The following is a 14,612-nucleotide window of genomic DNA, read 5'->3' on the forward strand; positions in this document are numbered from 1 at the left end:
TTATAAAACAAGTAAAATATATATTTATATGAAAATATATTTTTAGTCAATGTGGATACATATTTTATAAGATCAATAATATTTTATTAACAAATTAAACTGACATAGGTAGTAACATTTAAAATAAACATTTAGTGGCTTATAAAACTGTCATTAGTTGATAATGTTGTTAGCCATTAGGTAGTAGATATATTTATATATTGACCTTATATTTCCTAACACAAAATAACAGACAATCACAATTTTTATTTTAACATTTAACCACGTTATAAGACATAATATATAAACAGCATGATACATAAAATATATTTCTATAATATATGATACAATATAATTTATAATAATCAACGTAACAAATTTAAACTCTAAAAACAAATATTTAACAAAATATAATTAAAAGTTATAATTTTTTTAAAAAGAATATAAAATTTGTTTTTTAATAATTGATTCATTTTGGTCAAAATATTGTACCTTATAATGTTCTTTATCAATAATTTGGTATTTATCACCTCTGAAGTTCAAAAAGTCTTCTGAAAGCCTTTCAAGACCATCAAAATATATTTGTAATAACACTGGTGGTGGGTGTTCTATACCGGCAAATTTCGAAACTGAAGTATAATAATGCATTGCCCACTTTGTTTTACCTAGCGCATGAAGATCCTTTAATCTCTGACCACCAGCCAATCGAGCCTCAATTTCATCACAGGTATCTTGAAGCATTTCTTTTTTAACAGGCATTTTTACACCACCTTCTAAAATCTTTTTAACAATTCTGGACTGAAAATATATTAAATATTATATAAATGATAATAAAAATATGTATTTTTAAATTGCTCATATTATAGATAAAAAAAAAAATTATTAAATTACCTGAAAATCAAATAAGTAAAATCCTGTAGTGTTCCTAGGTACACCAATAAATGCCATTGTCGGATATTCAATATTAATCATATGTTTAAAAAGATTTTTAATAACATTATTTTCAACATTAATTCCACATTCACTACTTAAAAATGGATATTTATATGTATATCCTACAAAATAAAATCAATAAGTAACATGAAATGAAATAAATTCTTTTAATTCACCTGTACAGTACACTATAGTGTCAATTTTTTCATAAGAGCCATCTTGAAAAATAACACCATCTTCAACAATTTCTTTAACATCGGTCTTGTGAAAATAATTAGATGGAATTTTCAACTTCATTAGTCGAGGATTATGATGACTCAAGAAAACCTAAAATGATGTTTAAATTATTAATAGGTAAGCTTAAAATATGATTTTAAAGATTACCTTATCCGCTACTTTTGATGCGCCAAATGATATATCTAGGCCAGATGCACCACAGCCAATAACCAACACTGAGTTTCCTTTAAATATATCTGCATCTCTATAGCTATGACTATGCATGATTTTCCCACTGAATATGTTGGAACCTTTAACATCTGGAATAGCAGGATTGCTATAATTACTAGAATATGAACAAGGTTAAATAAGTAAATCACATCAAAGTATAATATAATATATACAATATATTTTACAAACCAGTGATTCTCAACCGATTAAAAGGGTACCAGTACACATTATATTGCAAAAAATTATATTTTTAATGTATTGTACTAAATGGTCTGTAGCTCTATATAATAACTCATCTGCCGGTTTGCAACCACAAAATGGTTAAGAAACACTGTTATAAACTATTGATTTTTGCAAAAGTTTATTTATTTATTTATTTTTAAATTAAATTAACTTTGATTATAAAAAAATATAACATAAATTCAATACAAAATATCTTATATATAGTGTGTGCTATATAATACTTATTGAATAGTAATAAAATATTTAAATTATAGCCAACAACTTTAAATTAATAATAGTGTAGATATACAGTTATGAATATGTTATATTAATCAATATAATTACATAAAATATGATTCTTTAGAAAAATGTTTAAAAAATAAAAACAATTTTAATCAAATTAATTATGACAATTATGTGTTTCAGTAAATTCTTGAATTTTAACAGAATAAAATATATTGTAAAATGAATTTGTTTTAAAAACTGTTAATATGTCTATGATCACTTACCCAACACATATCAACAATGCATCAAAGATGAAAGTTTCTTTACTTTGTTGCTGCAAATTGAGAACATTTACTTCCCATTGACTGTCGTTAATAGGTCTTACTTTTTCGACATGATGTTGAAACTATACATAAAATATAACAAAAATATTTACGAGGGATAAATATAATTATTTTTAATTTCAGAATGTAATGTTTGACTTACCTTAATATATGATCTTAAATTAAAATGGTCAGTAAAATCGTTCAGATATTTCTGTATGTATGCAGCTGGAAAGTAGCAAGCGTCGCCAACGCCTTTATGTGGAAACCCACTTAACTCCATAATTTCTTTTGGCAGATTTGACCTGATAGTATAGGCAATATGTTGAAATATAAGTGCATAATATGATAAATGCAAATCCTAACAATTACAATTCATTCACACATATACCTCAGGCTTTTGTACATGCTGGAGTGAACTGGTAAGCCATACTGATCTCGGTCGACATCATCTGTATACACCCATGTACCTCCTATGCTAGCAGTCTGTTCAAACGCAACACATTTGAACAGTGAATCTTCAGCTGCAAAATTTTTCAGAGCCGCCAAACCGGATGCCCCACATCCAATAATTCCAATGGTCTTTTTGTTCACTTCTTTAGTACACGGAGACATAATGGTTTACAGTAGTTTTTAAACAAAAATTACTTCGTGCTAAAGACACTGAATCCGAAAAAAAATTTAGGGTAAAGGTAGTAGGTATGCGTCCAACGTACGCGGGCAGCGAGCGTTCGATTTAAATAAATAAACGAAACAAGAATTACTACTTGAAAGTCGAATTGTAAATCACTCGATGGACGATGAGATTTTTATCAATTTCATCCACTTGAATACTTTAACTTGTTGAATTATTATTAAGTTTATAAACGAGTCAAACGTGATATTGCGCGACTCCCGACAAATGACAATTGATAACAAATAATAACGGATAATATTATTAAGATAATAGCAATTATATTATTCTGTGATATAATCGAGAGATTGTTGAATTGTTCTGTTATGATGGAACTAGATTTTAATCATTATTCTACCAACTTTATTACGTCATAACAACAATATTCATTGTACGGCTCTACTTCAGTCTATGATCGCGGCCCTTATTATTATTAATTATTATCATGGTAATATTTTGCAATCGTAGTATCACGGCAAATTCAAGTAATCAAGTTTCTAATATTTAACTATCTAAGTATTAAAGCCGTACAGGATTTAGTATAATAGTAGTACAATTTAAAATACTATCTAATATCGTATACCAATCTATCTATAGTGTATAAATAATGATTTTCATTACCTACATTAGAAACTAGAAAGTAATTATCATTTTAAGTTGTGATGGGTACACATCAGTGCGTCATACTCATTCAGAATGTTTAATATTATTATTATTTCCGATTTCAAATGCGCAAAAAAATAAGTAAGAGATCGTATAATGACCAAATGGCAAATAGTAATATCACCAGTTACTACTACTAATAAATAATTGCTAAACAGACTATACAGTAGGTATACAGAGTAATGGGTGATTCTTTTGGAGATGAATATATATTTTTTAATTTTTTCGAAAATTATTAGGTATTGTTTTTTTTAACATTTTCTATCGTTATTGTTTTTAGTTGTTATGAATTTTAAAAAAACTACTCTGCTTTAGAAAACGTAGGTAATTAAAAAAAAAAAAAAGTGATAAAAAGTAATTTTGTTAATTTGTAATGAATTAAATGTAGGCAAAACACTATTTCCTGTATAATAATACAATGTAATAATTTCCAAATACGTTAAGAGGACGCCATACCCGCATGTGTGTCTCTGTCTTACTAACGTACATCATAAGTCATAACAAATTTTTGTTCAGAAAAATACATTTTGTGATGTTAGCTTAAAAGTAAGACTATTATCTAGACAATGACATATGCTTTTATTGATATTATCATTTTAAAGTGAGTTATGAACATTTTAGAGTTGTAAAATTTTACATAGCTATAACTCGCTTTAAAATAATAATATCAATAAAAGCATATTGTGTCATTGTCTAAATAATAGTCTTACCTTTAAATTTGATAATAGGTAAATTTACTCTAATATTAAAGCTAACATCACAAAATGTATTTTTCTGAACAAAAATTTGTTATGATGCACGTTAGTAAGACAGACAACACATGCGGGTATGGCATCCTCTTAATATACTGTTCAAAAAATGAGTTCACCTACTTTAAAAGAATCGCTCTGTATATTTAATAGACGATTACATCCGTGTAGTATCGGTAGCCGATAGGTACAGAGTGCGATCATTGACCATCGTTTCGCGTGTTATAAGTTCCGGCTATATCACACTTACCAGTTACCGTCACCTACTATAGCTATATAGTCATATAGATAATATTATTCATAACGTTTTTATTTATATTATAATATTAAAGATCTAAACAAATAATAGTCTAATAATTATTGGACGCATTTGTATTGTTTGTTTTGATGGATATACAATTATACAAATACTTTTTCACATTTTCGACATCGTTTCAGTTTTATATTCGTGGACCTATTTTTTTTTATCAATATATTCTTCATTTTAAACAGAAATTCAAACAACCAGCCCTTTAAAATACTTATACGCACTATAGCTAGATTATCTATTATATTTTTTAAAGGTAAACAATTTCTAAATAAGTCAGTAACTATAATAACACGATATATGACTCAACTTTGACCTTGAAATATATTATTAAGTTTACTCACAATAACCAATAGGCAATAGGTAAAAAAAAAATTGGATGCTTAAGTCCTATAGTAGTATAGTCAATACACACTGAGGATCAAATATCCTTCTAACAAATAATATTTACAGGGAATGATGATAAACGTCCGTTAACTAATTTTTTTAACGAGAACAAAGTTATAGATTCATAATTAAATCATTTTTATATATATATATTTTTTTTTTCAATAACATTTAAACAGTAAAACAATAATATTGTAAAGTAAGTTTGGAAATTTATTCAATATAGTTAATTTTTTAACTATTTACTTATAAAAAATGACAATAAATTAAATAATATACATAATATATGATTATAAACGATGAAAAGTTAATAATTAACTCACGGTTATAATATAAGTTTAAAATTAAATGTTTTAAAAGTGCAACAAGTATAGACAGGCATGTAATAGGTAGTATGTTAGCTTTACTTCAATGGTTGTAAGTACCTACTTTATTTTATTATTATCTATGTATCAGTATCATTATTGGTATTGTTTATTCCGAATTTTTTGTAAGACAATAGCGCGTTATTCGATGTTATGCATAGTTTGTATTTTGTACATCACTGATTTATTTTACGTCAAATACGCAATATACGTCTAATATACTAGATAGCTCTTGTAAATCATTTGCGCATCAATATATAATATGTTTAACAATACGACTGGACACTGGAAGAGATTAGAAATACTCAAAAATTAAAATTGTTTATTAACTTTTAACTTAAAATTTGACGCTCGTTTAATACCTATTCAATTTTCAAGTGTTGAGTAGGTATGTATTTCTGTTTGAAAATAAAAACACAGGTACCTATATGCCATATGGCTATATTACATTATTATGACACTATTAAACAACTGAATCAGCCTATAGATTTTTATCGCTGTAATATATATGATATATTTATTGTAATTATGACTATTATTTAAAGTTTTATTGAATTAACTGTTTTATCTTTTATTCTTTTCATAAGTATAAGAAGGTATAATTACTATAATTGTTATATTATGTAAATTATAACAATTATTTAATTTTCAAATCAAACCAGAATTTGGTATTAAAAGTTCTTTTAATAGGTATATTATATATTTATATATCATGTATGATGTATGTGATGTACAACTATGTGTATATACTTTACAATATTTTTTCAATCCTTGAATCCTTCTATTATTTTATATATTGCAGATGTGTAAATGACGTAGGTACGATACTACGATATTATTTTGATGTAGTTATGACCGGTGACTTAAATTCTAAATGTGTATAATTTCATTAATAAATGCTGATCTTAGCTAGGTACCTATATACGTATATTATTAAACCTATAATGGGATTACATTTCTCATTTATAGTAATTCGTGGTTATTAAATGTTCTATTTTAATGTTTGCCAAAGAGTCAGTTACCATTTTGCCAATGTTTCATTTTCATTTTGCTACCAACTACTCACTTCATAAGACTTGAAAATTAAAAATGTCTCAGGTTTCGCTAAACTCCATTACAACCGATTACATGCTAAACTTAACTCAAATACTAATACCTTCATTAAAAATGTGGCTATACATTATACATCTCTGATAAACCATCTCACAAACGACACAAACTTAAACGAATTGGAATCGTGATTTTAAATTAAATTAATTAATATCAGTAGATATTTACCCGCAATGGGTGTTTTCCTCAACATTTCTTCATTGTTATAATTAGGTATTATCCATATTACTTAATGTACTGTTATGATGTACAGATTGTTTTATATTAAAAAAAAAAATCTAAGAATTTATATTTTAATATAGGTTTCGTTTAACTAAATGCAACTCAAAATTGCATACTTAATTAGGTACAATAGCCAATAGGTACATACAGAAAAATCATAAAATCATAAATAAAAACAATTAAAAATAAAATTACAAGTTAACTAGCCAATTAGAAATTAGAATTTATTACAAACCAAAATAATTCAAATTTGTATAGCTATATAGGTACATATAATTATCATTTATCACTTATCACTTATCAGTGTTGTATCTTGTATAAGTATAAGTATTCTTATTGTCAAAATCGATCGTGTTTGTACTTCATATTAAAGTAGGTATTGAACAATATTTTAACTATGAAATAATTGCATTTATTCTATTATTCTAAGATGTAGGTTATATAAATAGGTTATATTACGTATATTATATTAAATTTTACACAAGTCAATAGTCGATAACTGAATAATAATAATAAATAAAATAATGTAATATAAAAATAACTAACAAAAACAATTTGAGAAATAAACATCAGGCGGCGAAACGAGATACGACCTAATACCTATAGTCGAACGACAGGGAGAAACGTCTGTTTACATTTACTAATTATGTAGGTTTCTACAATATATCATTATAATATATACCAAGGGTCACCAACTGGCGGACCGTGGTCCGCATCCGGACCGCGAATACTTTTTTTACGGACCCTTGTCCGCGGAGTAAATTTTAAAATGTTTATAATATAAATAAATACAAATTATAAGTGTGTCATATAAAATTTATAATACGAAAAAAAATTAAATTAATCTGTATTGAACAAATGCATAAATAAATCAATATAAATACTAATTTAAAAAAATATATATTTATTAACGTATGTAAATTATTAATACTGTTAGGGACCACGGCCAGCAGTATGGTAAGTTTCAAAACGGACCTCTATATAAATTAGTTGGTGACCCCTGATATATACCTACCAATATTTTATACGAACGTGATAAAGAACCGATGTGATGCAATAATAAGTATAAGTTAGGTATAGGTATATAAATCTCAGCGATTGTTTATATTATGTATATTATTTTTCTTATGTGATTTTCATAATAGGTATACGTATTACGTGCGTCATTCATGAATCATAATCAAGTCTAAAGTTTTATTTTACTGGACTGGTATTCCTATTTTTGTATTTTACTTACCTTAACGTCATAATAATATATATATATAAATATGTGTGTGTAGGTAAACAATTTTTTTGTGCAAATCTACTCCTCAATACCTTTCTAATGATATAATTATTTCCCTCCCTACTATGTCTAATAATTGCCTATAGGTGAAGTAATTTGTACACAGCAAAAAAGTGTTTGTATATTAATCAGGACGTATCCAGGAATTTTTCAAGGGGACCCCCCGGTCTACATTTTTTTAATATGTAAAAAGTATTATACAATCAGTGATGATTTGCACCTTAAGAATTTTAAATTCTGCCAATCAATGAGAGAGCCGATGGAGGGGTCCAGACTCAACCACCCAACCATCCCCTCTTGGGTACACCCCTGATATTAATATATTCCTTTTCGTATCTTTTCTCAACTAACATACAACTATACCTAATGAACATAATATAATATACAAGTGTCAAATAAAAAATATTAGAATTACGGCTAAATATAAAGGTGTATCTACATTTAATTTCAGTCTAACATAATTATTATTTAAATACGTTATTCAATGATACCTGATGACAATGATAATTTGGATATTAATTGCATAAAAAGAATAAACAATGTATAGAAACCGAAGCTGTTACCTATTCGTTGTTATTTTTTTTAAATATAATTATTTTATAAACAATTTTCAGAAGTTTAATTACATATATAAATATAATTTTATATTACAACAATCGTCGTTCATAAGATGCCATTGTAGTCATTGTACTATAAACGACTGGTTGATAGTCTTGGGAACACTACAATAAATATAATTTTTATACACTGTCCTACTTATACGTATGTTTCAAAAAGTACTAAGTATGCTGATTCATAATCTATGATCATACTTAACCACTTATAGGTTTATCAATACTATAGACTTTCACTTTTCATCAACAAATAGTGAATGGGCATCTTCAATACCTATTAAAAAAGACTTAAGAGAGTACCTATACTAGAGTAGGTTATATTCATAGGTATATTGTTACATGATTAATTATTATGAACAATGATAAGTCCACAGTTCACTATAGCTTGTAGTTTGTACTAAAATTAATATACATATACATATAATGTATATTATATTATATCAATGACGTATTTATGGGAAAATTTAGGAATAATAAATATGTCCTCTTTAGCCTTTTTTTTATGAACGAAATCAAATAAACATTCTCATTTTTCATAAGTTAAAGTTAAGTACATAGGTAAGTCATAAATTAAAAATTCCTTAAAATAAACCATTGTGTGCTTAAGATTTTCATTTTTAGTTCTTATACAACAGGAATATGACTAAGTCCAAAAATCTTTCTTGCGGGCCACTTTGCTAATGAATTATAATGCTGCAGTTGACCAAAGGCTAACAAAATTATATATCTCCATATTAATTAGATTAGATTTGAACCCAATAATACAAAAAAATTAAAAATAAACATATTTTGTAAAGTCTGATAAATTTCGCGGACTGCGTGTGACCTATTTTGTGAATATTTTTTCATGCCTGTTGACTGTTCACGGTTTAATAAATGTAATAAACATTGCCTACCTTGTACTTGATTATGGCGGTAACGTCTTTGAGTAATATTGTGGTGTTTGTGTCTGTTAAAACATATTCTTAAAACAGATAAGGTTGGAACTTTGACGTATGTATTCATTAGAACGAATCCTAAAACATCATTTAAATTTTTCAACATTTTTACAATTAATTTAATGTAGTGCCTATAATATGGTTAATGGCAACGTTTATTGGTTCTATTTAAAATCACCTTCTCTGTTGACTGTTGGCAAACGTTCAATTTTATTGATACGCAATTTTTCTCTCTATTTGTTTATGTACCCACAGTAGCACAGTCTACATGAATTATTAGTAAACACGATGACGAATTTAACATTAATGTTATCATTTAAATTTTAAATAATTAAAAGCCATGTTAGTAGTTTACCAATAACATTTGTTGGTTATCATTGTCCGCTAAAACAATACCCTATATTAATCACTATTACCTATTAAATATTTACCTAGTCACGATGTACATACTATCTGAGTATTACTACAAGAAACCTATAAGTACTAGGTAGTAGGTACATAGAATATTATAAATTATAATTTATAAATGCTTTATAAATTCTTTAGATTTTAAGCAAAATATTTTTTTTTGTTTTAAAATTTTAAATTGAGACTTGAGATATCAACTAAAAATGAATTCCCTGTAACATTATTTTAAACAAAAATAAATACAATTTATTACAACTATAAATACAAAATAATTACCTTACTCTACTGATAAGCTCAAAATGTCTTCTATTTTCTCAAATATGTCTAATCATTAACTCCCCCTCAGTCGTAGTTTTTATTAATTTCAATATACCTACCTTGATGCTTTACCCGCTTTCATGCCCTGTTTCATACCCCGCCTATAATTCCAACCAACTATCTTAACAATTCTCCAAACATTTGCCTAATGCACACTGCTAACTACGATCTCTTTTTGACTCTAATTTGTACATAAATAAGTATTTAATTTATTTGTATATTAATTACCTAACTCTGTTCACATTAACTCCGTTGTTTTTGGAAAATTTTTGAATAAAATAAAAAAAATTATTTATTACAAAGAACTTCAAATTTTAAATTTTAAATTTTTATAAATATCGATCATGACGTGTAGAGGTATTTAGGTCATATTATAATACATATAACTTGTATCTCAACTAATTTTTCACCAATTGTAGTGTACCTATACTACTTTTTTTTTAAGTAGAACGCGCGAAATGGCACGTCGTTTTGTATTTTTATATTGTATGAGATACCATAATATTTATTTTATTTATTATTTCATTAATAATTATTGTGGTTCTAATATTTGCGATTGGGACAATAATTATTTCAAATTTTGAATGTGAGAGAAATTTTATCACCATGAATAAAATATAGTGACTTAGAATAGAAATGCGTTAACGCTTAATCATCATTCATCATTGACATTGTTACTTGTTAGTTGTTAGGCGTTAGTAATACAATGTGCTGAACTGTTGAACTATAGTATATCCACATCCACTAATAGATTTATACCAAGTAACTAATTAAAATCTTGGATAATTAGTGGTAAAAAAGTTACGGAAGAAACTTACTTGTTTACCAAGAGAATTAAATTGGAAGATATAAAAAGGAATAAGTAGATAATCGCTCTATTGTACAATACATATATGTATCGACTGTACCTGGTATAATAGAGTAGGTAATAATCAGATATTTATTACTGTAATATTATAATATGTTTTAAAATTAAATTCAATGATAAATTATTGCATACGAAAAACAATTGTGAATGGTGACGATGTATCAGCCTACTTACTGTCTACTGAGTATATTTTAAGATATATATCTATATTGTAGTGATTTATTTTGTAATTATTATTTATTAGTACGGTTAGTTGAATTAATTGTATCGAAAACATTCCGTTTATTATATTATTAATATTTAATCATTAAAATATAATATATTAATATGTTATTAGCACTTGAATTAATACCAATTTATTGTAAAACTGCATGAAATGTGAATATAGGTTGATAAATGAACAAAAGTATACACTATACAGTTAATCTATATGTTTTAAAAATGTTTTTGCGTATATAAAATATTATAATATAATATGTGAAAGTTTAAAATCTCTAAGAAAAATATTTTTGAATCATAAATTCATAACGAATTAACTAAAATTGTAATCTTCGTTTAAATATCTATAAGCAAACTAAAAATAGAAAAGAAATACACAAAACTATCAACATTGATATACATGAAGAGGGAGATTATCATATTATTGTGATAGAACCCAACATTAGTTTTACATTTTTAACTTTAAATAATTTTTAAATTTACTGGTTTTTTATGAACTTTATCAAGGTTGGAACTTTATCAAGGTTGAAACTTTCATTATAAAAAAATCGTGTTTATGTATACCCTTATTTTTTAAGTAGCTATAGGAAAAATGTATGAGAAACTTTGTATTAATTTTTCAAGTAATTTGATCAATCAAAAAATTGTTATCGACATTTATAGAAAAATACTAAAAAAAAAAACTAAATTTCAAATATCTATAAATGGCTCAAAAAATATTTGTTGAAAATTTCAAGAATCTGTAGTTATTAATGTTTTTCAATTACAACAAAAAACAAAATAGATTTTATCAAAATGTTAGTGTACATTTTTCGTTTTATTTCCTTGATTTATTTTTTAATTTTTCCAGTTATTGAAAAAAAACTGAGAATTTTTAATTTTGACCTCTAGAAAATACAATATGGATACGCTATTTTTTAGAAGTAAACAGTCCTAATTTTATATTACCAATTTGATTACTGATTATATCTATATCAATGTATAAAATTACATTACTTATAAAATATTATATTTATATTAGTTCGCTTATTATATTTTATTCATTACAAACATAATAACTAACATAACATATTTAAATATATATCATAACAAATGTAAAAAAAATATCTCAAGCCTTATGTTATATGTATCTAATAGTAAACCAGTTTTTATAAAGTATATAATATCAAATACGCCAGTATTTATAAACAATGATTGTATGTAATTCATTATATTTGTTATGAAACAAGTAACAATATTACATTAAGTACTTATATTCATAATAATCCACATTCCGCAATAAAACTTCCAAATTAGGTAATCATACATTCATATTGCGGTATAACGTCTTTATTATAGTATTTGGAAGTCTTCTATATAAAAATCAGTACATGCTCTAGAGACTATTGTCAGAGTCAGAGTCCTCAATAACTATTAACAATTATTGTGCAAATTAAATCTATCACGTGATATAAAAATTAAAATTACCTACTTTATCTAAAAAATGTCTAACTAAGTAATACTTATAGTAGTTGATATAATATATTCGACCACACTGGAAATGAGAATTCTATGAAAGTATATCAATATTCAACAATTAGCATATATTAAAATACATCGACACACATTTAAAAAAATGTGTTTAACTCGTATCTAGTAATAGATATACTATATATAATAATACCTATGTGTATTGTTTATAGTATATTATGGACATCCATTAACCATATTATTGAATTACTACTATATTATGTATTTATGTTTGACCCTAATGTTAGTCGTTAGTCTTAAAATTAGTAATCGTACGAAGTTCAAAATAAATTCCAATTACAAGCAAATAAGAGATTCGAATAAATAAAATATAAGATAAGAACACTAATACACTATAATTATGCATAGTATTAAATAGGTTACTAATTAATCTCAACTACAAGAAAACAAAATGATTAGTGTTCAAACTTACCAGTGTGCATCGTTATTTTTTTAATCAATGTACTGTTGTCTACCACGTGTAATAAAATGTCAATTAGGGAATCCACAATTCAATAACAAAATCGGTAAAAACATAAAAACATTTAAAGTAATAAATTAATTTTTTCGAGTAGTTTCTATCTAAATGTTTTATATTATATAGACGTAATCACTTATGACTTATCGTAAAAAAAAATATTAGATCCATTCGATTTCTATACACCGCGATTATTATTACGCCAGTACGGGATTGGCTTTTATCACGTGATTGTTAGTAACTTCTTTTAAATGTATAGGTAGGTACTTCCCGGTTAAATTAATTTAAAACTACAATCTTTTAAATCTCGCCTATTAAAAAAAACATGCAGACAAGTGGTACGACCACGTGTTACCACATGATAATAATAATATACTTATTACGCAGTTAGGTGGTATACAATATGCATAATATGTACAATATAGGTAGGTATATACTTAATAATTTGAACTTGAATTTTACTGTTCTAAATATGTACTAAATTATACATATGCACGCTGTTAAGTTCTTAAACAATCAAGAATATTCTTTTAAAAACAAAACAATTTTAAAAATTAATTTTCATCCTAAATTTAGGAAAGTACCTGGGTAGGTACATCGTTTTAGATTACATAAAATGTATGAATGTATGATACTATTGATACTTAAGTACTTAACTATTCACATTCACAATATTATACTGTAGACTTGAAGACTGAACTACTAGAGAGCATCTAAATTATGGTCTTATATCAGTTATACTTATTATCAATATATATATATGTAGTATTATATGCCTTATAACTTTATAAGTGATAAATACTTTGTAGAAACTAGAAATTAATATTTCGCCATTAGATGTGCGTGTCCAATTATCGTCTTACATTTAATGTAGTAATAAAATTAGTCGGTAAAATGGTTTGATGTATCTTATTCAACGACCTGTTATCAACAATTCAAAAATATTGACAATAATACTGTGTCTTGTCAAAAACTTTTTTTAATATTTTTATATACATAAATGCAGGTGGAAAAAAAATATATAGACATAGCATTATTACATTTGTATTCAATAAATAAGTTATTTTCAGATACCTAATTTATTGCTTCGTTATTCTGCAAGTTGAAGTATCTGCAAGTTTAACAGTAAAGCTAACACCGCAATAACTATTTGCATAGATCTCTCCACCCATATGGCCACATGTATAAAGAAAAGTGTCTTTTTAGCAATACAAAAATCTGATAGATAGTCTGGTAGTCTGGTGTTTTCATTCGGAGACAATTCATCATAATTTTTATTTTTAATATTTCTCCAGTGCTCATCATAGTATACTCGTCTAAAATAATATGTCATTTTTTCACCTTTGAGGCTTATCTTATATTTAAGTTTA

General features: G+C 25.9%; 1 protein-coding gene across 1 annotated transcript; it reads right to left on the reverse strand.

The window, feature by feature from the left end:
• Nucleotides 1–13,344, reverse strand: LOC132931864 (senecionine N-oxygenase-like). The gene is made up of 9 exons (XM_060997913.1): nt 13,198–13,344; nt 9,401–9,520; nt 2,521–2,725; nt 2,293–2,434; nt 2,091–2,212; nt 1,297–1,474; nt 1,089–1,239; nt 871–1,034; nt 1–777 (listed from the first exon to the last, which is right to left on the reverse strand). Exons 1-9 carry the CDS (start codon nt 13,205–13,207, stop codon nt 412–414), a joined length of 1,458 nt encoding a protein of 485 aa, XP_060853896.1. The 5' UTR covers nt 13,208–13,344; the 3' UTR covers nt 1–411.
• Between the last annotated feature and the right edge of the window lie 1,268 nt (nt 13,345–14,612).

The sequence above is a fragment of the Rhopalosiphum padi genome, chromosome 1 (genome assembly GCF_020882245.1).
Source record: "Rhopalosiphum padi isolate XX-2018 chromosome 1, ASM2088224v1, whole genome shotgun sequence".
NCBI classification, from domain to species: domain Eukaryota; kingdom Metazoa; phylum Arthropoda; class Insecta; order Hemiptera; family Aphididae; genus Rhopalosiphum; species Rhopalosiphum padi.